Source organism: Sphaeramia orbicularis, chromosome 22, assembly GCF_902148855.1.
Source record: "Sphaeramia orbicularis chromosome 22, fSphaOr1.1, whole genome shotgun sequence".
NCBI lineage: Eukaryota > Metazoa > Chordata > Actinopteri > Kurtiformes > Apogonidae > Sphaeramia > Sphaeramia orbicularis.
In genome coordinates this window covers 36,005,636-36,033,018 of record NC_043978.1, presented here as the reverse complement: position 1 = coordinate 36,033,018, position 27,383 = coordinate 36,005,636, and the positions used below count along the sequence as shown (strand labels likewise).

General features: G+C 39.1%; 1 protein-coding gene across 3 annotated transcripts in view; it reads left to right on the top strand.

Annotated features, from left to right (window-relative positions):
* Positions 1-27,383, top strand: part of LOC115413802 (AT-rich interactive domain-containing protein 1B-like) — a 228,568-nt gene that overhangs the window by 75,745 nt on the left and 125,440 nt on the right. For all 3 annotated transcript variants that reach the window (XM_030126899.1, XM_030126898.1, XM_030126900.1), the window contains exon 4: positions 15-119. In XM_030126899.1, coding sequence (XP_029982759.1) covers positions 15-119 — 105 coding nt within the window. The remainder of the gene's footprint in view (positions 1-14; positions 120-27,383) is intronic.

Here is a 27,383-nt window from a genome sequence, read left to right as displayed (position 1 = left end):
TTCATTCTCTCTAGGAGCCACAGCAGGAGAGTTATAACACCAGGGGGCCAGTCCCAGGAAATTCTGGCAAGTCCAACAATGAAGACGGTATCTCCCAAGACCGCCCATCTAGTCTGCCGGTGAGTGAGTGACACTTCTGACAACCAATGAGCACCAAGCATCTCTGCGTTAGTCACATAGTGTGAATATAATAGCACCCTTTGACTACCCTGAGCATGTAACATATGCAGACTGTGTAGTGAGTGGGCTGTGATACTCATGTTTGTACTAGATCCACCTGCAGCGCTTTTACGTTTTTCTGATTCACAGGCAGAACAAGATGGTGAACGTTCATATTTGGATTATGCTGGAAGCTTAAAATGCTTCCAGTTTAGTTTGACGTTATAGTGCAGTCGGCTATGTTATAGAAAGCTAAACAAAATGAATGGAGATAGTGTGATCAGGATATAGAAGGACGGAGTTAAGCTTTTATCAACAAGCTTTGATTGGTTTGAGAGTCTGGTTTCGACAGGCTCGATATGTAAAGTGTCATGAGATAACTTTTGTTATGATTTGGCGCTATATAAATAAAATTTGATTAAAATTTTGAATTTGATTGCTCATATGTTTTTTAATTTACTTCTATAATTTCCTTGACAAGTGAATCTTCCACTTAATTCTTTCATGTCAGCTGTTAAAGTATGTAGGTGTTGGAAACTGTAAATAACTCATCTTTAACAATCCAACAAATTATATAGTGTCATTTAAAGTTTAGTAGTAATAAAAATATTAAGAAATGACTAACCTATTTTTATGCTAATAGTTGGGATCTGCGTGGCACATACTTTCAAAGAACTTTATTTTTTGGAATTCAAGTTTTTATTGAACTTTTCAAAGGCTTGGTACATGGCAAACTTAATATTCCATACAAGAACAGGTAGTATATAATTAACAATTAACTCTGGCGACAGACTCAACATAGTTTTTATCTCATAAACATAAAGATCAAAAATAAAATAAATAAAAGACAGGCAGCAAATACAAAAGAAGGTGGATGCATAATAATATCAACTAGGGATGTAACAATATGAAAATTTCGTATCATGGTTATTGTGACCAAAATTATCACGGTTATCATTATTATCGCGGTATTATTAAAAGTGTCGTCAAAATGTTCAAAAAGTACTAATGCATGCACTGAAATAATTTAACCAAGTTGTATTAAAATAAATAAATAAATAAAATAATTGGCACAATGCACTTTCTGATAGCAGAAACATTCAAATATTAACCCTTAGTGGTCTGAGCATATTTATTTCAGTCCTTTTGATTTTGCCTTTATATACTATATAAACAAATGTTTACTATACCCATGTTTGGGATCTTTGTTTTCAGCACAACTTCATTTATATCATCTGCCTATTATTTTCTTCACTTTAACCTACTATATCAACACAAAAGTCCAGAAATGACAAAAAAATATAAAATCCGATTTGAAAAATGTATAAAATGTATTGCATAAATAACATACAGATGCTTAATGAACCTTTTCAAAGACTTTAAAAGTGAAAATTGGTTCCAAATATTAGGTATAGAAAATTAAAATTGTAATAAATTAAAACTATACTCAAATATTTAACATAAAAGCAGATCTTTACATAGGCGTTTTCTCCGGAAAAGTGCGGTAATCAAACACGGTTATCATGATAATTAGAATTTAAACGGTAATACTAACCGTCTGCAATTTTACCGTGGTTTATCGTTATACCGGTAATCATTACATCCCTAATATCAACTAATATGTATCTGTATGCCAAGGTTATTATCATTAACGAAAACTAACGAAATGACAAAAACTACAATTGAAAAAACATTTTCGTTAACTAAAATAAATAAAAACTATAATTAAAAGAAAAAACAATAACTAACTGAAACTGTATTGTGCACTTACAAAACTAACTAAAAAACTAGATAAAAATTATGGATAAAATTCCCTTCGTTTTCATCTTTGTCAATGTCGGATTGATATAAAATCGATTTATTTCGCTGTAGCAATTTTAGCTAGCGGCACCATACGACACTTCACGGTCTGTCACTTCTTGTCACTTGTCGTTTAGAGTCGTCTTCTCATGCCCACTCTAGCTGGCAACATGGAGACTAAAGTTGGGAGAAAGCAGCAGAGTCCTGTCTGCGATTTATTTGAATATGATGACGAAGAAGATAAAATATACGACAAAACTAAAATTAATACTAAAACTAAGCATTTAGAAAAAAAAGAAAACTAATTAAACTAGCAAACCTGCTCTAAAAACGAATTACAACTAACTGAATTCGAGAAAAAAAGTCAAAACTAAATAAAACTAAACTATAATGAAAAATCCAAAACTGTTATAACCTTGCTGCGTACACACACACCTGTACATGCACTCATACATCAAAGAACTTTATTGATCGGCTTGGAAATCCATTTGTGTAAGAAAACCAAAGCACGTACAATCACACATGCATCCATTGGTACATGTGCAACTTTAAGAAATGTTTTAAAATGTCACTAGTAAGAAAAACTTCAGCTAAAAACTCACACCACTTCCGTGCTTCTCTCACACTGGTTGCAGCCAGTTTCACTCCTGATAATGGAAGCATTGTGTTGCAGCAGCTGCTTTACAAACTGTCCGCTTATGTTATGCGTTCAGTTTAGCCAAAGGGTTAAAATGAAGGGAAACATGCTCACACTTTCTGCATCCAACCCTACTTTCATCTCCACACTCTCCGACCCACCTCTTTGTTTTATGTCTAATGGGAGATATGGATTTGACTGCTCATTTCAGACCTTATGTCTATGTTTTGACTCGTGTCCACGCCAAAAGCAAAAAGGCCACATGTATCAGCTCTTGGTTTAAGCACTCAGTTTCACATACACCCACACATCAGGAAAGCATATGCACGGACACAGACATCGCCACTAACGCGCGCAGTCACACATGCAAACCCACACACACACTGCCTCTTGGCATTTGGGTGATCTAAAAATCGTTAAGCAGGTTGACTGGAGGAGTAATTGAGAAGAAATGCTAAGGCTAGGCTGATCTATGAGGGGGAAGAGATGTGGGCTGCTCCACTTTTTTGGCTAAACTAATTTTTCTTTTCTTTACTCTCGGTCATTTCTTACTTTGCAGCTCCTCAGCACTTTCAAGAATAGAATAAATAGACATTTGCAAATTGTCGCAAATATTGGCACTGCTTGAGGTGTGTGCCGCCGAATTTACCAGATACTTTGGAAGAGCTTCGGGAGTGGAGGAATGAACTCCAAAGAAAATCTAAATGAAGTGTATGAACTGTAATTAAGTGTAATATTTTCCTTATTGTCGCACCTTTTAGGTCTGGGTTCAGTAGTTGTCTATTCACACTAAACTTTGCTTTGCTCTAAATCAGCCTGGGTGTGTTTAAAGAGATTCCGAATGCTTCGTTTTTCACACACTCACAGCGTCGCTCTAACACTCTCTTTTAGTTTTTCCATCCATAACATACTAATACTATGTCATCTGCTTTATCTTGACGTTTCTCCTTTTTCTTTCATTTTCCTTCTCCCACACTCTTTACCCCCCTCCTCTTTTAGCCTCTCTGTCTTTCCCTCTAAAGTAGCATCATGAAAGCTTTTTTTTTTTTTTCCCCCTCTCGTGCTATAATGAGAAATGGCCTTGATGTATCAGTGTGTGAATCCAGAGCGAGGGAGCAAGGCGAGGCGAGGAGCCACAGCAGTCGCGGGGGCCAATCTATTTGAACCACCACCACTATCACCCCATATTCCCTCACCACTTTAATCCTGGCGTTTTACCCCTTGGGTTCTCGTGTGTTTTCACATCCCATCCAAAGCGCATGGCTCGCCGAGATCCTAATCGGCGGCAAGTTTTGATGAGAGAGACACAGAGAGCGCGATGGATAGATAGAGGGGGAGAGAGAAGGAGGGAGAAATTGCATGTGCCAGGCTCTTCCAGCAAGCTGTCATGGCAGAGATGTAACCATTTTTTCTCCCTCCCTCCCTCTCTCTCTCTGTCTCTCTCTCCCCCCCTCCTCTCTCTCTCTCTCTCTCTCTCTCTTTCTCACTCTCTCTTGCCGCTGTTTGATGTCAGATCTAAAGCTGCTGTCATCTTTTTTCCCCCCCTTACTCTCTGTCAGGAGGGAGGGAGCGCGGGTCGGCAAAGTGTCATGTTGTTGTTTTGGGACGAGTCTGCCGTGTGATGTGGCGGGATTTTTGAAGGGAGACCAAAGGGAAAAAAGTGCTTTAGTAACTTATCATAAATGCAAGTCACACTGCCCCTTGGGCCTTTTCAAATGTAATGTATTGGAGACAGAGAATGCCTTGTAATCCGTATCATTTAATGCTGCTGTTAATCTACAACTGCCATCACTTAACCGCTCCGTTCAGATAAAAGACAAAGTAAGCACCCTCTGCTTTTATTTTTAAATTTTTTTTTTAGATACTCTTATTGTTGACTGTCACATATGCTTACAAAATGTAAAATTTCATGATGGTTCTAGGACTCCAACCTAGAACCATCGTGAGTCCTAGAACCATCATGAAATTTTACATTTTGTAAGCATATGTGATGGTCTTTCAGAAAATAAGTTCTTTTGGTTGGTACTCCTTGTCATACCTGTGGTATTTGAAAGTGAAAATTAATGAAAAATGTTATTTTGTGATTTTATTATGACAAAAACAACAACAAAAAAGGATCATACCCATTAATAAATGCTGATCTGATTACTCTATATACTTATGTAAAAGGATGTGTAATTATTTGCAATACATCATATTTGGTTTGTGTTTAATTGGTCAATAAATATAGGGGTTCGTGAAAGTTTCAAGTTTATTTTCCAGATTTCACAAGGTCATACCACAGTCCCAATAAAGACAATGTTATTGATAATATACATATGCAATCTATATGTGGTAGTCATTCTTTGTTGAAAATTTCATGCATTTAGCTAGAAAACTTACTGAGATATTGCACTCTAAAATTTGCTACATTTTAAGACAATCGCGAAATGCACCAAAAACGGCAAGAGGGGTACCCTGTTCATGAATTTTTTTCTTCAAATGTATTTGATATATCAATCTGAAATTTTGGCTGAGGTGTTTTTTAGTGTTGAACTTTATATGGTAAAAATTTCAAACAAATCTAAGATGGTCGAGCAGGAGGCACTTGTTGAATTGAGGTGGAATGACCTAGCAGTAACATAGATATTATTGGTTTCATTTTCACATATATGTTTCCGCTGCCAAGAGAATTATTTAAATTACTACATATTTTGTTCGATTTCTTCACTTGTTTGCTTCTGGACCAGATCTGTAAATGTGACAAAGCTTGGAATTTAGTTCACTTTTTCCAACAAATCCATAAGATTAAGACATGAGACATAAGGATTCTATACTGGCATTCTATATACACGTAATGAAATTCCAATTTGTGTATTTTTTTTTTTTTTTTTTTAAGATATTTCAGGTATTTTTAAGATGTCTATTTTTACGGTGTCTGTCAGTTGTGACATTTCGCTTTCTCTTTTAAAGCAGCGTATGACTTTCATCACAAATTTTTCTTCAAATTTGTAAAACCCCAGTGATAGCTGAATGATGACTAATTCATTAGTCTTTCCTTGCTTATACACTTAAATCACTTCCCTCATGGTGAACAACTTTCGAAGATGACTCCATCACAAGCAGTCTGTTTGTTTTCATAACAAACAGATAACGTCACTCAGGCCTTTTCGGAATTTTGTCACGAAGTTCATTGTGGGAATGGGAGTTTCACGCAGCCGCAGTGTTCGTTACTGGGTCAGAAGAAATGGAAGGAACTGCTTTAAGTCAATTGTCTTATCTATGTCTTATAATATGGGATGTGTGATCGTGAAAAGCAATACTTTGTTATAGGTATTATTTGTGCGAATGTGGTATACGACATTTTGTTCATGCTTTCTTATATTCTTCATTTCATAGGTCTTATGTATCTCATTGTTGTGTTTTGTTTTGTTTTGTTTTTTTTGTAGTTTTGTTTGTTTTGTTTTGTTTTTTTTCTCTCTCTCTTCTGCCCAGTTTACTCAGTTCTGGTTGTAGTTATTGTCACCATTATAATTGTCTCCATGGTTGTTGCTGTTTGTATTGTTGATACTTTCTTGTGAGGGTCTTCGCCACCTTCTTCTCTCTTGTTCTCTCCCCTTCTTCTACCCCCCCCCCCCCCCCCATGTCAGGTCCAGCATCGAAATGTGGTTCAACAAAACTCATAATAAACACAGTAGAATATCAAAGGGCGCTTCATATACTTTATGAAGTTACCCTTGGCAAAGCAAATGTGTTCAGCACCAAAAGGAACCAGACTACCATTCTGCTGTTAGGACGCTGGACAAGACAAGTAGAAAAAAAAAAAAAAAGTAGTGTGAGATACTCCCTGGTAAAATGTCCAAATAAAAGAGGATACACAAGCAAAGGTGTTAGAAAAATGGGCAATGATGACTGGGAGTACAGTTGGTGTCGGCTGCTGCCTTATCGGTACAGACAGCTGCCTGTCAGCCAGCTGAGCCCATTAAAAAAAAAAAAAAAGCAATACTTAGACATCAGTTTCATGGCATTTTCTAAATATGTCATCGTGTAGGCTTATCATACACGCCTCGCAAACATACAGCATATACTCACCACTCACTTGCTCCTAACAGTATGTATGTAAGCCTACACAATGACATCTTCCAAAAATGTAAAATGTAAATCTAAGTGTTGTTTTTCATGATCACACTCCCCGTATTATAACATGACAATCGACTTACAGTGATTCCTTCCATTTCTTCTGACCCAGTAGCGGATACACTTTCATTGCTTGTTGTCTCTGTGTTTGTTGCTGCTGCGGCTGAATGAAATTCCCATTCCTACAATGCACTTCGCAACAAAATTTCCAAAAAGGCCCGAGTGACTTATTGGTTTGATGTGTAAACAAATGGACTGCTTGTGATGGAGTCATCTTCAAAGTTATTCACCATGAGGGAAGTGATGGATTAGTGATAATTAGGCTATCACTTAGGTTTTACAAATTTGAAAAAAAAATGAGTGATGAAAGTCATACGCTGCTTTAAAAAAAAAAGCCAAATGTAACAACTGACAGTCAGACACCTTAAAAACAGATATCTTCAAAATACCTGAAATATCTAAGACACAAACAAAACAACTGAGCATTTCCATAAATATGTGCAATATGAATAATAACTTATAGCAGCATAACAAGTAGGAAAGTGCAGTACAATGCAGGTCCCAATTGTGCAAGATTATGAAAAATCAGCCGTAGCAATTTTAATGAAACTTGGTGGAAGGGTAGGTTATGAATCTGAGACTAACACACTGAATTTTAGAGCAGATCTATAGCCTGGGTTTTTTTGTTTGCTTTTTCCTACATTACAAACTAAGCTATCTGATCTAACAGAATTGCAGTGGAAGTGTATGCTCTACCGTGTGTCCTTCTAAGTCTGTATCAAAACCGAAAAAAATGAATGTTGTTTCAATTACATACAGTTAGTTTTACAAGAGGTTTAAATTCCAGCATTCATGTTCATTTTGCTGTTAAGTCATGGAGCATTTGTGGTCTTATTTGATGATTATCTGTTACTTGTATGAAGTTATGCTTTTACACTCACATCAGTGCCTAACTCTTGATTTTCAGTGCAGAGTTAGCACAGATATTTCTGCCTCAACAGATTTTGCTGTGGTCTAACTGAGCCTGTTCCTCCAGTTCCACACAATGGTGAAGTCATGAGCCAGAACATAGATTGTCTCTGGAGAAGATGAGCCACTCCTCCTCCCACCTACTAGTTTGCAAAAAGTTGGCATTAATCCCCATATATATAAATTTTTTTTTTGCTGCCTTGTGGTTATATACTACACAGAGAGGAGGAAAAATTTTAAGAATAGGAATATTAACTCATTGTTGTTCTAGCTGTGCATTGCTTTTGATTTGTATGTAAAGAAAATCAAATACAATACAAAACACAAAATGGAGGCTAAAACATTTTATCATGGTCATTTGCTTCATTTGTGTGGAAACTCTCACTTCTCACTGTAGAGTTTAAGTTCTTGCAATAAGGTTTGATAGTTACGGGTTTTATCATTAGTATTTTTAACCCTTTCATGCATGAATTATGACAACCTTAGTCAAGATTTTTTTCTGGAGTGTTTTTATATCTCCTTTGGCATAAAAAAATTGCGATCGAGTTTTTTTTTTCATGGAGTTACAAAAATGTCTATGCATTTAATTTTTTAAGTAAAGAAATATGTATTTAAAACCCAGTATCAGAAAGTAAAATGAAAACAATGAAATAAAAACATTTTTAAGGCTGCTAATTTGATGTTTTCTCACATTTTGACATACTCTAATGCTAGTTATTACCTCATATAATATGCAAAAAACAACTCTTTTTGTCTAACAGATAACAACTGATTTAGACTTAAACATGTTACTGCAGATCAGGTTTATCAAGAACAGCAAAGTTATAGTAATGGTATGAATTGCAGTGTATTATGGGATGTTGCATAAGTGTCCACTGTGTTGGCTCATATGGAACTAAAACAACAAAACCTATGAATATACAAGCGAACAGCTGGAGAATAACTGTCCACTGGAGTGACCACAATGCATGAAAGGGTTAAAATCCAATACTTGCTTAAATAAGTCACTTTAAAATACTGTATTAAGGATTATGATTGGTTACATATCACAGATGACAGCTTATCAACACGGAAATGAGGATAGAACTAATTCCCAGAAGTTGCTATTTATATTTCCTACAGTTCAGTGCGAAAACTGACAACAAATATTGTTGCAACATCACTGACTTGTACGTCTTTATTTACTTTGTCAACTTTTTTCAGTGTTATGTTGCAGTTACTCTAAATTTTGACACCATCTTATTTTTTGTTGCAAAAATGTAAAAATATCAGTTCTTGATCTCTTTTATTACAAACCTCTCCAACTCATGAGGTGTTACAGGCAAGACAGTTGGCACATGCTGATTGTTCTGTTACTTCTTGTGCAATTAGTTTTGGTACGTGGAAATAGAAGAGGAGTGAGCGCTCTGTTTTCTTCCTTTCTGTAGCGCCCTCAGCCCTTACATCTTTTGCCTAACGTCTCTTAAGCCGAGCCAGTTCTTCCAGCACCGCAGCAAGGTGAGGAGCAGGGCCTTTCCTACCCTCCTGCACCCCTCCACCCCCACCCTACCTGAACCCAACCGCCAGCCCCCGTTCCAGTCACTACATGTTCCCTGCTCCCCGGCGTTCCCCTGACAGCCTGCCAAGCTGCCGCACAACCTCCCATCCTCTGGGACATGGGAGAGGATGGCCAGCCATGTGGAAAGACCGAGAGAGAGCTGAAGGTGGAGGGGAGGGGAGGGGGGTGGGGGGTAAGGCAAGGCGAATTGAGGTGAGGGAGAGAGGAAGGGGGTGAAGAACAGGATGAGGAAAGAGTAAGAGAGAGAAAGAGAGAGAGGGCGTGAAGCAGTGAAGTGAAACATTGTTATCTTTTTGTCACTTGTTCAGGGTGAGGGATGTTGAATTCAGGCTATGGGGTTCCGCCAGCCACATGTTATTCACACTAAAACACACACACACACACAGACAAAAATATTCTTGTATGTCTTTCAGTGCTCATTTGCCCCTCCTTGACTTATTTTCCATCAGACAAAAGGAAAAATTCAAGAACACTATCTCTCCCTCGCTGTCTCTTCCTTCTCACTCCTGTCCACCTTGGCCTCCTCTGTTTTTCCGAGTGTTAGGTCATGAATGATTGACAGGGCACAGCTGGAGAAGCCTGCTGCCCTCCCCTCTCTCTCTCTCTCTCTCTCTCTCTCTCTCTCTCTCTACCACACTCATACACACACACACACACTCGGATGCACATTCTGTCCTTTCGTGCACCGTCGTTTTCACTCACTGAGCGCGTGTATGTGTGCTCTATCAGAGCATGTCAGTCAGGCTGCCTATATAGTATGTGCTCTCACTCTGGCTCTCCCCACTGCTGTGTTTTATTTTAGAGTCCCCAGGCAGGCAGACAGGCCAGCAGGCAGCACAGAGTAATGTCATCCAGCAGGGTTAGACTCAGCCTCCACATTAGCGCACACAGGGGGGAGGAGGAGGAGGAAAGGAGGCAGAGGGAGTCAAGAAAGCAAAGAAATGCGAGGGAAGATGAAGAGGAAGGAAAATAGTGAAGGGGGAGAGAGGGAAGGAGGCACAAGATGGAAGGGTGGACCCATATGGAAAGAAAAATAAATCTTATATGTACATTAAAACATGCTTGGGGCGTGTGGTTTAAAATACACAACTCTTACACACTGCAGATGCAAATGATTCGACATATGTTTTGAGAAACCGGCGCACTGTCAAAACGTATTAGCTGTGACATTAGTTGCAATGTCAACAAGCAAATTTTCTGTTTGTGTATTCATGTGACAGACACTAATAATACTAATACACTTTATTCATGGAGCACTTTTCATGGTACACAAAGACAGAAGTTAAAAGCCAATAAAAGTAACACACTGATGTAAAACAGTATATAAAACTCACAGCAGTCATATAATATGAGCGCCATGCAATATTGATCTCATACATGTGTTAAATAGATGTTTATAAATTAGATAGATACTTAAAATATATGGTTTTGATGTGTGTGGAGACAGAAAAAGAGGGTAGATGAGGGGGACTGGAGTTGTTCTCCAAGCCCTGCTACCTATTCTTAGAACAGACAGCAGCACTGAAGGCCACAGCAGCTCCCTGCCACTGCTATGAACACATAGCAGCTCTGAGAATAGGACAGCTAATCTGAAGCCAGTTTCACACTCCCAGCGCTAGTGGAATGCTTACGGTCACGCCATAAGAACAGCCAGTGTTAAACCTGTCAAGCTATTCGTCTAAATTCAAAGAAGCACTAGCAGGAATAACTGTTTCTTTCTGACTTGATGTGCGGTGCATGTCCAAATAATGTCATAACTTCCCATGTAATTTGAACCATTAAACGTGCACTACACTCCTTCATGTTCACACATACGTCTCTTCAGATTTGTTAGCGCACCCTCCTCTCCCCAACCCCCACCCCCCGGTTCTCGCCTCTGCCCTGATTCACCACAGACCCAGATATCATGACACAGCAAGTCGGAGAACCTGGCTTCATCTAAAATGCAGACAGGCTATTTTTCCACTTGTATGCCGGCCTGTTTTCGTTTGCTACTCATGAATCATTTAGCGTGCACACAGTTTCATGTACACGCGTAGTTTTGTTTGCCGTTTTTTTGATCCTCAAAAGCTGGGAACATGCATTTGGTAGCGGTTTTAACATTTGATCCCCCACAGCTTCAAAACTACAGAACAAGACATGCAATTGATCAGCGATTAAATTTTGCTGAATTCACCTGTGAACATATCTAACACTTTATTTTACAGGGCGGCCATGGCTCAGGAGGTAGAGCAAGTCATCCAATAAGCAAGGTTGGCGGTTAAAATCCCGCTCTGACCTAGTCATGTGCTGTTGTGTCCTTGCCACCCACCGTGCCTCCAGTGTCACTCACACTGATGTATACATGAATGTTTGGTGGTGGTTGGAGCGCGAATGGGCAGCAAATTGGCATCCATGCTTCCGTCAGCCTGCTGTATGTAGTTTACCACCACCAGGGTGAGAATGTGAGAGCGAATGAATAATGGATCAATAATGCAAAAATCTAATCCATTTTTACCCCATCCCCCAAAGGGGAGGCAAGGGGTATTGTTTTTGGTTCTTTTGTTTATTTGTTTGTGAACAGTCTAGCAGCAAAACTATTGGTTAAATTCATACCAAATTGAGTTTATAGATTGCTAGTGATCCTGAAAAGATCTCATTACATTTTGGAAACAGTAGGTCAAAGTTCACATTTTTTATGAATTTTTAAAATCTTTTTTTTTCCTATTTACTTATAATGGGCGAAATTTCACATGTCTGTAGCAGCAGAACTATTGGGAGAATTCATACCAAATTCGGTTTATAGTAGGAATGTAACGATTACCGGTATAACGATAAACCACGGTAAAATTGCAGAGGGTTAGTATTACCATTTAAATTCTAATTATCATGATAACCGTGTTTGATTACCGCACTTTTAGGGGAAAAAAAACGCCTATGTAAAGATCTGCTTTTATGTCAAATATTTGAGTATAGTTTTAATTTATTACAATTTTAATTTTCTATACCTAATATTTGGAACCAATATTCACTTTTAAAGTCTTTGAAAATGTTCGTTTAGCATTTTTGTGTTATTTATGCAATAAAGTATATACATTTTTCAAATCGGATTTTATATTTTTTTGTGTTTTTTTGTCCTTTTATGTTGATATAGTAGGTCAAAGTGAAAAAATAATAGACAGATGATACAGATGAAGTTGTGCTGAAAAAAAAGATACCAAACATGGGTATAGTAAACATTTGTTTATATAGTATATAAAGGCAAAATCAAAAGTACTGAAAAACGGACAAAATAGGCTCAGACCACTAAGGGTTAATATTTGAATGTTTCTGCTAACAGAAGGTACATTGTGCCAATTATTTAATTTTATTTATTTATTTTTTTTTAAATACAACTTGGTTAAATTATTTCAGTGTGTGTATAAGTACTTCTTGAACATTTTGAGCACAATTTCAACAATACCGTGATAATAATGATAACCATGATAATTTTGGTCACAATAACCGTGATATGAAATTTTCATATCGTTACATCCCTAGTCTATACAGGGTGTCCCATAAGTCTCCATACATAGGAGATATAATACATATGGTTCTAACATGTATTTCTTTATATTTCTTCTTTATAGTTCTTCAGCAGTGGAGGACACGCATTGAAATGTGTTCCTGACAAAATGGCAGTCATATAGAGCATATTATATAAATAAAAATGGTTTATGTCAAGAAACGTTTATTTTTCCTATGTATGGAGACTTATGGGACACCCTGTAGATTGCCAGTTATGCAGAATAGATGTCATTACATTTTGGGGAAAATGGGTAAAAGTTTAAATTTTTTATGAATTTTTTTACATCTTTTTTTTCCTCCCATTTACTTATAATGGGCGAAATTTCACATGTCTATAAAAACATCAATTTTGTTCCAATTTACTTCAAACTTGGCACATATATAGAGGCAACTGATATGTTTACATCAGCATACACATAGACATAATGACATGAGCGGGATCAATGCCAAAATAAGCTACAATATGTGTGAGGGGTGGGGTTTGTTGCGCCTGGCACCACTTGTTATCATTATTATTAATTAGGTAGTGTATTGGGAGTATTTTAGCTTTAAAATTTTAGCACAGCTGTGAGAAGAGTAGATTCATTTGACATTCTACACTTGAGTAATGTTCCTTTCACTACTTACACTTGAGGCAACAATGCTAGAAGTTGGATTAGATAGAAATTGTGAAGTCTTCCGGTTGGACGATCCCCATGTTGTGTAGCATCTGCGCTGCTGAAGTGTCCTTTAGCAAGACGATGAATCCCTACCAGCGCTCCTCTATAGCTGACACTGCACTCTCATTCCCTGCTGAGGCAAGACACACCAAAAGAGAATTTCCCTATGGGGATCAATAAAGTATCTTTTGCCTGAAGGCTTTTAGTGGTATCTTATGGCAAAATGTGATGGCTACATACTGTTCTGCCCGCTGGGAACTATGTTAGCCAGTGTAGGTTGTTAAAACTAACTGGTAACACAAGGCTGATCAGCAGTGGCAGAGAGAGGCGGCTAGAAGATGAGAGAAACTCCTTAGCAGCAGAGGAGGCCATGTTTATACCCAGCCACCCCTGACTGAAGCCCAGCGCAGCAGAGTGAAGGGAAGGGCAGCTTTTGTAGGTGTGTGTATTTGGATGCACCTACCCCCGTGCTCACATCCCCATAGTGTGACAGGAGTTATGATTCGACAGTTTTGGGAAATGGAGAGGGATGAACTTGGTTAAGAAAACACCAGTTCGGTTCCACTGGCGCCGCTCCACCAGCTGGTCCGACAGAGGGGGAGATAAGGGAAGAGGAAGAGGAGGAGGAGGAGGAGGAGAGAAAAGAGGACTGACCCTAGAAGGAGAAAAATGTTCCCCCATCTTTTTTTATCCTTTGCCCATCAGTTCTCCTCTCGGCTGGTGTCTTTTGTCAACGCTTATTTCTTTGCTGTAACAGATGAGGAAGACAAGTTTAGTTCCAGTTCAGGACAAAAGAGGACAAACAAGGAGAAGCACAGGCTCAGACAGTGTTGTGGAGCTAAGACCTAAAACCCAGACATGATTCAGCAGTTTGTCTTTCAAGTCTATGTTTTTGTGGAAAAATGTCTGAAAAGATATCTGTGTTTAATATAACATTAAGAGATCCTCATGTTTGTTTGTGAGTATATATCTTCCATGTGTTTGGAAGCTTTTATATCCATGAAAGTGTTTGCTAAATGTGAAAATGTCATTATTGTGATCATGGAAGCCTAAGTAGTCACTAGTTTGATTTAACAGCCTTGTTTTGTTGTAGTCTAATTCTAGTTCAAGATCAGGTCACACTAAAAGTAAACACATGACACCAAATTACATGTTAGTGTTGAAGTTCATTTCTAATCATTTGAGCTCTCACGACTGCAGGTATCACAAGCTTGGGTTTGCCATTGAGTTTATTTTCTGCAGTGAACCAAAAAGTCAAAAGAAAAAATCCCTCTGGCATTTTGTCAAGGGAACCGGGGCGACTAACTTCCATGCTGGCCTACAAAAACACATTATCCTGCAGCACTCTATTGCTGTGGGGTTTTATTAACACTGCACATACACTAAACCGTGTTCCAGTGACAAGAGGGACTTTATATTAACATCCGTCAACAAGTGGATGATTTAAAGGTAACTCCATGTCTATATGAGCTAACAAGCATTTGTGTATTTGAGCATATGCATCTGTGTGTTTCTGAGGATACAATTTACCCACAGTGAACGGAGCTCAGATGTGTCTGTTTTCTGTGTTTGTTTGGGGTTTTTTTTTCGTTGTTTTTATGGGACACGACACCTTGATCCTTGTCCTCCCTGTTCCACAGCTGAAGTGACAGTCACAATATGGGACATGACATTTCAAGGTGTTACTTCTGGTGCAGTTGTCACCTCGGTTCACGAGGGTCAAAAAATATTTTTGGACTGTTTGGATAAAACACTCATTCATTTGGATTTCAGAAGCGTCACAATCTAAATAGATCTCCTCAAGTGCTGACTTGATACATAGATTTCATTTTCAACAACCATTAATGCCAGATATGCGCTTCTGGCACTATTCTCTCCATTACAAATGGTGATTTTCTGTTACCACATTAATATTTAAATTAACTGTTAAAATGGCTTCAAATGTTATTGAGCCAATCTGAACTGGAGATTGGAAATATCTATTTTATATTCATTAAGAGTTTGGAATGGGCACTTTCTCTTGTGAAATAATTTTTCAGTGTCTGAATCTGGAATAATTTTACTTCATCAGCGGATGACGACATGGACTGGAGAAACAAATATTTAAAACAGAGTGATGTGTTTTATGATCATGTAAATTACCTTTTCTATTCATGTTACTGTTAGCAGAGAAAACAGAGAAAGGGATAGATAAACAAACACTTCATCATCTCCTTCAAGCTTCCTTCCCCTCTCCCTGATTTCCTCTCTTGCTCTTCCTCTGTCTCATTTAACACCCCCGTCTCCTTCCACTCCCTCCTTTCCTCACTTCAGTCATCCACTTCTAACCTTTCTGGGTTTATTTTTATGTCTGATACTGGCAGTGGTATTAGCTAGCCAGGGGAGGAAGGAAGGAACCAGGAGGAATAGTCTGTCATCACCATGGCTCCCTCTGGCTGCTGGGAGGCTGAAATTACATCTTCATACTTCGGAGTTAGGGGCAGCAACACTGCCAGCGTTGCTATAGTGACAGGAAGTGTGTATGTGTGTGAAAACTCCTTAGGAGGTTTATTATGCATGATCCACACTGTGACTAGTCCTGATGGCATTACAGTTGTGTTATTAATCTACTCTCATATGATACCTGTGCTTTAAACACATCCGCACACACATACACAAACATATCAGTGAGTTCATGCTACGAAGCATTAATGCGCCCGCATACACACTCAGACACACACACGCGACCCATTTCACAGCTGGATTCAAATCTTCACGTTGTGCCTTTTAAAGATTAAGATAAAGTTTCTCCTCTTATTATCTTTGAGAAGGTTTAGCTGGCTGCACACTGTGCTCACAGGCAAATGCATAAAGCAAGCGCATGTGCAAACACACACACACACACACACACACACACACACACACACACACACACCTACACACACACAGTTGTTCAGATTGCAGATAGCTGTGTTTGGGTTGTTTGAGCTGCTAATATTCCACTGAGTTCTGGAATATTCATGGCTTTTGTTTTCCATCAAACTCTGAGAGCTACAAGTAGATAGATAGATAGATAGATAGATAGATAGATAGATAGATAGATAGATAGATAGATAGATAGATAGATAGATAGATAGATAGATAGATAGATTAGTTGACTAAAAAGATGAAGGTAGACAGAGAAGAGATGGAGATGAGAGATGGAGGGGTGGAGGGGGTGAAAATAATGTTCCATTAATGCAGAGCCAGGCTCTTGCTGAGGGCCCAGCGCCAATCTGCATCTCCCTACAGTCTGCCTGCTATACATTTTTCATGAACGCTGAGCGAGAATTAGCGACGGATTGCTGCTGCAAATCGTTTCTCCTTGGTCGGGGGGCAGAAGGAGAGAGAAAGAAAGGAAGATAGAAAAGGAGGAGGGTGCAGTGCCGGAAAGGAGAGGTGAAATACTGAAAGAGAATTGGATGATTGAAAGGGAAGTGAAGGAAGGGAAGAAGCAGGTTTTTATCGTAATAGTTCCTCCTCTCCTCTCCTCTCCTCTCCTCTCCTCTCCTCTCCTCTCCTCTCCTCTCCTCTCCTCTCCTCTCCTCGACCATATAGCTCTGACCCCAATCTCACTCTGCTCTCTCCACTCCAATATAGCCCACTTTCATTTTCCACCGGTGGCCTTGTGCTGCCATTACACACCCTCACTGACTGGCTGACCCACTACCTTACTCGTATGTTGACTGTTTTACCGACTGGTTGTCCACCAGAATTCTTGTTTCCCTTATGATTTAATCAGTCGCCTTATAGTAAACCAAAACTTTTATCAGACGACATGTATGCAATGTATGTGTTTTCATTTATATAGACCTTGTTTTGGTGTATGATGGCTCTACAACATCCCAGTCTGTTCATTCACTTAGCATCCATGTTCCTGTAGGTTTCTGTGCTCATGCAATAAAAACACCAATACCTTGTGAGTACATTTTTATCACATCTGTGGGCTTACTTTCCCTGATACCATTCAGTTGGTATTGATTTTTCATCTAATCTAACTATAAAAATGTTTATATACAGTATGAATGCAATTTTTGAGACACTGTTGAAAAAAAATGTACCGAACAGTTAAGACCCTATAATATGATGTAAAGAATATTATTAAAAGTATTGACTTTATCCATAAAATATGTAGCAACTTGTTTTGGTGGGAGTTGTTTCTGTGTCATCATGGATCACACATACTGTCACCGTTCAACTCTCCACTTCTACAGTATCATTGCTTTATAGGAAGGTGTGTGTACCTGAATTGGTGCTGAGAGGCAACACAGAGTAGATGTACGTACGTGTGTGTGTGTGTGTGTGTGTGTGTGTGTGCGTGTGTGTGTGTGTGTGTGTGTGTGTGTGTGTGTGTGTGCAGGGCCTGTGATTGCTGCTGTAATCTGCTCTCTCCTGCCAGCCACAGTTATTACAGTTGTCGATATGGTGCTCAGGGCTTTATAGACACAAGCAACAAGAATCAGCCTGGACGTCCGCCAGAGTGTGTGTGTGTGTGTGCATGCGTGTGTGTGTGCCAACAAGCTTTATATTTGTTTACACCCTTTTATGTGTGTATGTGTGCATGATCCTTTTCTCTATGTGTATGTAATTGAGCCCTCGTCTTATGTAAAGACCAGTTCAACAGTGTGTTAATTATGTTACAAAGTCCTGGTCCCTGTGCACGCTCTGTGAGTATTTACTTTATTCATGCATGTGTGTTCATACTATGTGGGTGATTGTGCATGTAGTATATGGGCCAGTCTGCATGTTTCATTCACTACAGTTCCGAGCTCACCATATTGAGCCTTTTTTCCCCCATATTCCGAAAAAGACAATATTTTTAATAAGCGGTTTAAATGGCTAATGAAAAGGGAAACTGCACTCATATTTCTGTTTGTGTGCAGCATTGATGATGCCAAAACATGTTGCATTATGCTTGTGTCAGTTTGCTTCTTTGCATCTAAGTCCTTTTTTTTTTTTAACTTTTCCAACCAATGGCTTATTTGTTTGACCGTGCAGCATTCTCTTTCATTCCTTCAGCCAACTTCTTGAAAAGGTCGGCATTGCGACATTTGCACATATCCAACGACCTGCTGTCCAGGTTTTTCCTTAAGTTTAAGACTAGATTTGTCTCCTTCTAACCAGCAATGTGGGCTAGTCTTGCAGAGTGTAGTATTAGTTTGCAAGTAAATGTAACGACTGTTGAAACTTCTTTTTTTTTTTTTTTTTTTATTCAAGAAAGGAAAAACAGCATATAATGCATTTTAGATACAGTGTCTTGAATTGCTTTTCTTAGTTTAACCAGCCAAAACCCCTCCCTACATACATACGTACAAACTACCACTAAACACGGAACAAAACAAAACAAACCCCCCCCCCCCCCCCCCGATCACCACCAAAATTTTATCATTTGTTCCTTGTGCAGTATCAACATTTCCTGAAATTTTCATCCATAACTTTTTGAGTTATCTTGCACACGGACAGACAAACCAACGCCGGCAAAAACATCACCTCCTTGGTGGAGGTAATAAATAAGGGGGGAATGGGGCCACAATAATGTAAATCATGATATGGGTAAATTAAATAAGGGAGACTTGCACACGTTTTTTTCTAGCTTACAGGGTATATGACGCTACAGGAGGGTGTTGAGCCTATCAAAATACAAAATTAAGGGGTCCCATAACTTATGGAACTTTCCAATTGATCCTCTGGTGAAATACTTTATTTTTTCTACGACTGTTGAAGTATTAACTTAACTTAGTATTAACTTTAGAAGGAAAGAAGAGGTGTCTGTGTTCGGGAGATGATGACAAGAGGATGGAAGCAATAGCAAAAGAAGAAAAGAGAAAGCGAGGGAGAGACAGAGGCAGAAAAAGGAGTTTTGGCTTGGAAAGAAAAAGGGAGGAAGGAAGCACTGAGGTGTAAACGGTTTTCTCCTGATGCCTGTTGTTCAGTCCACTTCAACTGTTTACTGTGCTGCCAGCTTGATTACTATCAGGGCTTGGCAGTGGGTTGTAGCCGGACTGAAACAATACTTGTGTAACATTTGCTTTTGTAACACTGTCATACATGCCTAAGCACACACACGGACACGCAGCGCGAGGGTCACTAATGGCCCATTTTCCCAGTCACACTGCTCTTTTCGAAGTGTGTGGCCATCTGTCAGACTTGGCCAAATGATTAAACAAATCCTCCCTCTCTGTCTCTCTGTTTATGTGTTTGTGTTTCTGTGTGTGTCTGTGCATATTTGTGACAGTGTCTGTAAATGTGCCAACAATGTGATTGAGGTCTCAGCGACTTGTGACCTCCAAGATGGATGAAATTCCTCTGTTTCAGTAGTGTGTCTATGATTGTGTGGCTCCGTTTTGTTGGGATGCAATAAAAAACTCCATCTCTAGATGAATGTAGCGCACTGGAAATTAAGAAACAATATCCCTTCTGCTCTGTGAAAACATCTTGTTTTTAATGGATTCTTTATGAGCTCTAATTCTTCAGAATGTTTTTGTGTGTACTGAGTAAGGTTTGGTTGTTATAATTGATTCTTATTAAGTTTTAATTGTTGTTTCTCTATGGACTCAGTACGTTTTAATTGTTTTAATTATTTCATTATGTAGTAGGACTGCCAGAACCCACATTCCTGATTAAAAAAAAAAACAAAAAACGGTGAAATTGCTATAAATCACACAGGAGTCCATCTTAAACACACAGCTCTTGACCTTTGGTTCATAATATTCTGTCCTGTTCTTTTAAACACATGTTAGTCTGTGGTAGAGGGGGTGTGAATTGTTGGTGAAAAGACTTTCTGTGTGGGCTTAAGGCTGTTTGGAGTCAGTCTCCTATTTGTGATGTGCTGGGTGACCTACAGTAGATGTACAAAACGATCAGACTGTAAGAGATTAGAAAGCCTTAAAGTTTAGCCATCCATGATTAAAGATACTGACCATTAACAGAGAATAGAATAGAATAGAATATTAAAAATGCCATTCAATTTGTACGGCATATAAAAATCTACAATAAACAAACAAATAAAAGCAGCTAAAATAAATAGGTAAAAAAAAAACACTTAAACACAAGCATACATTCTGTTATTGCCCTTAAAAACCATATTGCACATTCAATGTGTGATGGCGCCATCATTCCCACCTCTGTCTCCACCCTTGTGTCCCTTTCTCCTCTCTATAATCAGCTTTTATAATATTCTATAATAATGTTACTTGACACAAATCCAGTATTCTTACTTATCATTGTATTCTACTAGCAGGTACTTTATTTATTACATTTGTGTGGAATGGAGAGGTCTTCATGGTCATCGCCCCTAACTGTCTGCTGGCTGGTGCTTTTGTCCAAAAGACTTACATTCTCACATGGGAAGCAATTTGTAGCACAGTGTCATGCTCACGCATCAAAGAATCATACTGTCAATCCTGACTTTAATGGTCATGCAACTCAGTAAGTAGCCTGGTTCACTGGAAGTACTCTCCTCGAATAAAGGTGAATAATTCTGCCGTACAGTAGCAGGACTGTCAGTCTCCCTCCATCCGCCATCTTTGTGTTATCGCTTTTGAAATCCTCCTCGCTACATGTGAGAACAGCAACCTCTGAGCTGGAACTCCAAGCTGAAAATGGCTTGTTTTAACAAAGATACAAGGTTTTCTATGTGCTGATTTCTTTTGTAGGGATTTAGTCATTTTAATACAATGAAGCATAAATGTTCCACCGAAACTATTTGACTCCTGTCCTGACACTATTTTGCACCACCCAGGAACAACCTAGATAACTGTTACCCCTATTCTGAAATAGTGGTGGGGGGTCCCAGACCTATCTACAACACTGGCTCAGAGCTAGTGAGACTCAGTAAGTAGTGTGATTCACAGGGATTTTGTCGATCCAGTAGTTTAGAGTAGGTTGTTGAGTCAAGTAAAACTATTTGAGTCATCATTCTCCTCCCTGTCAGCTATATGTGTTATTGTTTCCAGAGCCCCCACCACCACCACCACTATGTGAAGCAGCACAGACTCCGAGCTGCAGCTGCATGTTACAGATCAATGTTGCACATTTTTAGCCATTTTAATGCATCACTACGTGGCACAAACATAAGTTCCCTTCACTTCTGGCACTATTTTTGCTTCATCCTGGGTTTGTTGATGCCAAAGTCGTTTACAGTTAGAGAAATATTAACCAATACAAGTGTAGAAATAGGCGTGGATATGTCAGAGTACTGAGTTGATGTTAAAACTTGATTTTTTTCTTCTTCTTTGTAATAATGATTGAAGTTTGTGCACTACTGGCCAAAAGTCAGAACTCCATTTATCATCTAAACACCAAACTTTTCAAAATGAATCAGGCCAGATTAACTGTTTAACCAGCACCCATTTCACACTCTTATACGAACACACATGCATGCACACTAACTTGGGGTAATTTTGAAAGTGCCTTGTGATAGCTTTGCATAGCATTTGGGCTAATGGCGTGCTGTGTGCTTCCTCCCAGGTCGCTGCATCCATTAGCAGCCATATTACTGCCACATAATGGCTTATTGGTTGGTGGGAAAAAATTACCAAGGAGCCGGGCCCAGGGAAAGAAAGACAGAGTGATGAAAAGATGAAGAGGGAGAGAGAAGGAGATGAAGAAAGCTGTCTATGGCAGGGCCCTGGAATTGAGTTACAGCTGTTATGATTTGTCGTCTCTCAAGTCTTTTTCTTTCTATTCTTTTTCATTTCTTGTTTCCACCCCTTCTCTTTCACCCTCAGGGCTTTAGGAGGTTTTTATCTGTCTAATGAGCCGTCGGTTCCTTTTTTTTTTTTTTTTTTTTGGTCGTTACCTCAATCATTCCGGATTGAAGGCAATATTTGTCATACTGTCAAGCCTCTGTTTGCATCTAACACATGTGTATGTTGGCTGCGGGGGAGTCAAGTGGTGTGAAGTGTTGATGCTGTAGTTTTGGGTTTGGTTGCCGTTAGTTGTGAAAGTGGATGCAGGGGTCAGAACAGTTTGCCATAGTGGTCCGAGTTGGATGCTGCACTCCTAGGCTTATCAATATGCAGCAGCGCAGTGGGCGGTTTGCACTTGAGTTGATTGCTTTAATTGGGTGGCTGGTAACAGCACAGACACACACACACATACACAAACACATACACACACACACACACACACACATACACACATACACACAGAGGGTTAAAACAATTTATGCCATGTGCCGGTTGCTCCGAGTGCATTGTTGTTGTGATATTTTGTCCAGTAAATGTGGGACTCAGTTCAAGTTTGCATGAGTCATCCTGCTCCTACACTCTCATATGCATATTCTGTAAACACACACACACTCGTACACTCGCATGTACATATACAAACAGACAGTTTGGAGTAGAGAGAAGTTTAAAGGTGAGCCTCTGTTATGCACAAAATTCATAAATATGTATAACGCAGACTGTAATGCATGCGCTCACATGCACACACCAGAATGAACAGTGTAGTGTGTGTGTGTGTGTGTGTGTGTGTGTGTGCGCGTCAGTCACTGTATGTACATAATACCACTGTTTGGAGGGAACTCAAGCATGTGCTTACTTGCTAGTATGGCTTGGGTAGTGCTGTGTTTTTATGTGTGTGTGGGTTAAAATGATGTGGAAATCAAATTCACCTTGAAGTGTCCTTCTCTCTCCCCTCGCCACCCCCGTATTTTTGCCTTCGTCTTTGCTTTGAACACACTGCAGCACTCAGTTCAAAGAGAAACGCCTGCTTGTGCATGTGTGCGAGAGTGTGTGCATACGTGTGTGCGTACCAGTGTGTGTTTGTTTGAAAGGAAAGCAGGGTTGGTAGATGGAAAGAGGGAGGAAGAGAGAACGACCCGCCGCTGCACTCCTCTAACATCGCACACCCCCTCATCCTTCCCCATCAAAGAGCAGCCAGGCTTAGAGGAGCTCTCGTCCTTCTTCCTTCACCCCCCTCCCTAATTAAAAACAACCTGGGACAGAGCAGGCGGGGCAGGGAGGGTGAGACAAGGTCGACAGAGGCAATGAGGAGGTGACAGGAGGAGAAGGGATGGAGTGAATTCAGCTGGGGGGGCAGCTGAGGTAATGTCAAAGAGAGATGGAGCACAGTAGTCCAGTGACCTTTGACCTCTGTGCTCATATTCAGGACAGGAAAAGCTAGCAAGAAAGGCCAATGGAATGGGAAACAGGCTTTTTAATCAGGGCACACTCATTCTGAATTAAAGTGGGATCCAGATTATGTTGAAGTACTCAATGTACTCATACTGACATGTGCAGTCTCTGAAATAAACACCTGACAAGGTGGATGAGTACATTTTGGAAGGCAGTTCAGCACATTGGCTGGTGAATGATTGTATAAAATAGTAATGGAATAAAAAACTCTGAAGGATATATGCATAGAGAAGAAAACAACCTTCTGGCCAACTACTAGCTGCATTTAGGCTCATTAAATACCAAAGTCACTAATAATAAAGAGGATAAAGAACTTACATAAAGACATTTTTGTGAAAAAAATTAGGTTTGAGGATAAAAGTTTTAAGAGGCTTGCTGTAGTATGAAGCTTTATCTAAACTGAAATAAACGTCATACAAAGAAGGTAAAATCTATTGTGTTTCGCAGCCATTTGGCTACAAAGTAAAGTTCAGACAATGCATGTGTGTACTCAGGTGTATGTGATATACATTTAACATGTACCTAGTGATTGTATTTGTTAGTGCATGCATCATACTATGCCTGTTTGCACACACGAGTGTTTCTCCATCGGGCATTTGACCTAAAGGTCATCCTCTAGTAGCAATTGACAGCTTCAGATTGGTGCTCAATATCTGATATTCACAGTTGGCTTTGGTGCAGCATAATCAAACATGATTAATGTTGCCAGTGCTTCGTGTTCGACTCTGAGTTGCTGACAAGAATTGGGAAAATGAAAGGACAGAGGGAAGGATGTAATTGAGGTAAGGAGGAAGGAAGAATGGATTGATGACAGGAGTTTGGAGAGAAGAAAAATAGATAAACATGTTCCCCTAAGGCATCACACAAGAGCTTCAAAGTGCTCTTTTTGGAAGGAAAAAAGGTTAAAAGGATGACATGAAATAGGAACGGAAATAGTGAGATTTAAGGATCGTGGGAATTAAAAAGGAGAGGATACACAGAGAAAAGAACGACAGACAAGAGACATTTGGACTGCAAGCGAGGAAATATTCATATCCTCACCAGACCAGATGGAGAGACTGTGTTTTCTCCCATTCCTCTCCCTGTTTCGTTTTCTCCTCTCAGGTCCCAGTGAGACTGGTTTAAGACAAAGAAGTGTCAGGGCAGGAGACAGTAAAGGTCACCTCATCCTTCTCCTCCTCCTTTCTCTCTCGTTCTTTCCATCTCTGAAATGATTTCCACTCAAACTCCTCTGCCAACTTAATTTTCCCTCAGCTACGACAGGAAACGTTGCATGTTGGTGTCAGAATAAAGAAAGATACCCAGAGAGACGAGGAAACATCCTGAAAGGATTTTATGGCATCATTAAAAGTACAGCCGCTATTATATTACTTTATTTCTGACCTGCTACATCTTTTGTCTTTAATCACAAGGACATTTTAGGTGTCAAGAAATGCTTTTTATATTTAGCACAATAGGATTCAGCTGAGGTAGCATCAGCCCATCCACTCATGTGCTTTCAAACTGTATATTTCTTTTTATTTGTATTCATTTTTTAATAAAACTCCACATCTGCTCCTCTCCCTTCCATTTCTCACCACCCTTTTGATCCAGATCTCCTCTCTCCTTTCATCATCATCCCTTCCTTTTTCCTCTCCTCCTCCTCCCGTCTCTGACTGTAGTCTCAGAAAGGTCAGTCCCAGCTGACATTTTCTGTGGAACCTCATCGATTTCCGCTCTCAGCGCTGTGATTGGCTAATCGGAGCTGCCTCCATTTCCCACCAATCCCCTTTAACCAGGAAGCAAGCCAGCCAGCTGACCCCGGGGTCATCCAGCTCCAAATAGCTTTCTCTGGAGCGCTACAGTCTTGTTTGCTCTATATTTCTCTCTTGCACAGCTCCCTTTAGGCTGCAAGAAAGAGGGAGAGGAGAAAAGGATGGATGAAGGAGGACGAGGATTAAGGCTTAAAATTGAAGTTTACAAGGCCAATGGTTCTCATACTGTGGTTCACAGCCTCACACGGGTCTTTGGTGAGACTCCGGCGAGCCCCTGGCAACAAGGAATTAAATACTTTTACTGTAGTTTTCATGAAATTTCTGATGTTGGAATCTGTGTTCAGTGTAAGCTTCAATATCTTGCTTTTATTCTACCTCAAAACACCCATGCTGAGAGAATGTATGATTTTCTAGCTGATCCAAGCGAGCATAGTTTAAAGCCCACTGCAGAAGTACATTATTAACATTTATCATCACACATGACACATATATAGGGTAACATAGTATGCAAAGTAATCAATGAAAAAAAAAGGTCAGACCTATGTTCTCCTGCAATATGATGTGACCTGAATTCATTTACATAAAGTATGAGAGGAGTGTAAGTGGGAAAGTATTGCATGTACATCATAATGATTAGATTGTAAAGTAATAGAAGACGTCTGGGTAATACTGTATATTAGTACACATAGTCGCCATGCATATTCGTAGCAGACTGGCTCTTTATTAGACATTATAAAACACTTAATTATGTCATATTCTGCTATTGTTTTCCTCAATAACCTCCTAATCACTCCTTATTGGTAGCAAGCGAGGGGGTTGTTGTACATGAATAACAGTTATATATATTTTGCTTATCATTAGGATCTTTATGAGGTGGTAGCATCACAAGAATAGTCATTCTCACTTGAAGGGGTCATATTTTGCTAAACCCACTTTTATTAGTCTTTGATACATTTATTTGTGTATTTGGGGACCCTACACTGCAAAAAATCTAAATCTTACCAAGTGTATTTTTCTCATTTCTAGTCAAAATATCTCATCACACTTAAAATAAGACATAATCACCTAAAGAGTAACTTTTCAGTGAGATATAAGAACTTATTTTTAGACAATAGATCTTGAAAATCTTATTTTAAGAAATCTTAAATCAAGCAAAAAAAATCTGCCAATGGAACAAGTGAAAATTATCTTGTTAAGATTTCTTGAAATAAGATTTTCAAGATCTATTGCCTAAAAATAAGTTCTTGTATCTCACTGAAACGTTACTCTTTCGGTGATTATGTCTTATTTTAAGTGTGATGAGATATTTTGACTTGAAATGAGAAAAATACATTTGGTAAGATTTTGATTTTTGCAGTGCAATAGTTCAAAAAGTTTGAATTTGAACCCTCCAGGTGCTGCAAAGCTATCTTTGTATTCATTTTGGCAAAAATCGAGTGGATTTCTACAACCTGTTTTAATTCCTGCTTAATTTATTACATCTATGACTAGTTACATCACAACATTTGCACATATAAGGTCAAGACTTTCGATAAACATTTCTCTGAGTACGACATAATTGTTTGTCAACAGCAGTGGTTGTAGTCCATACTGAAAATAGGTCCAAACTTCGAGTCGATTAACCTAAAATGTTCAGTTGTTAGTTGAATGAGACACAGCAGCACAGCCAACAACCTGGTGGGGGTGGGGCGTGAAGTGGCTCATTAGCATTTAAAGGGCCAGTGCTCAAAATGACCTTTCTGGTGTCATTACTCAGAAATAGGATTGAAGATGGACCTGTGGAATTTAATTATTGACAAATTTAGACCCAAGCATAGCATTTACAGTTTATGTAGACCACAGGGAAATGTTTTAAAATGCATAATTCCATTTAAAAAAAAAAAAAAAGCCAAATATCACTCCCTTAAGAAATATGGCCTATTGTTAAGGAACAAAACACAAAAATACAAGTGTTAGTGTGCAGATAACTAATATGTTACTCAAATGTATGCTACTATGCATCTAGTTAATACTGAATATGTATACTTT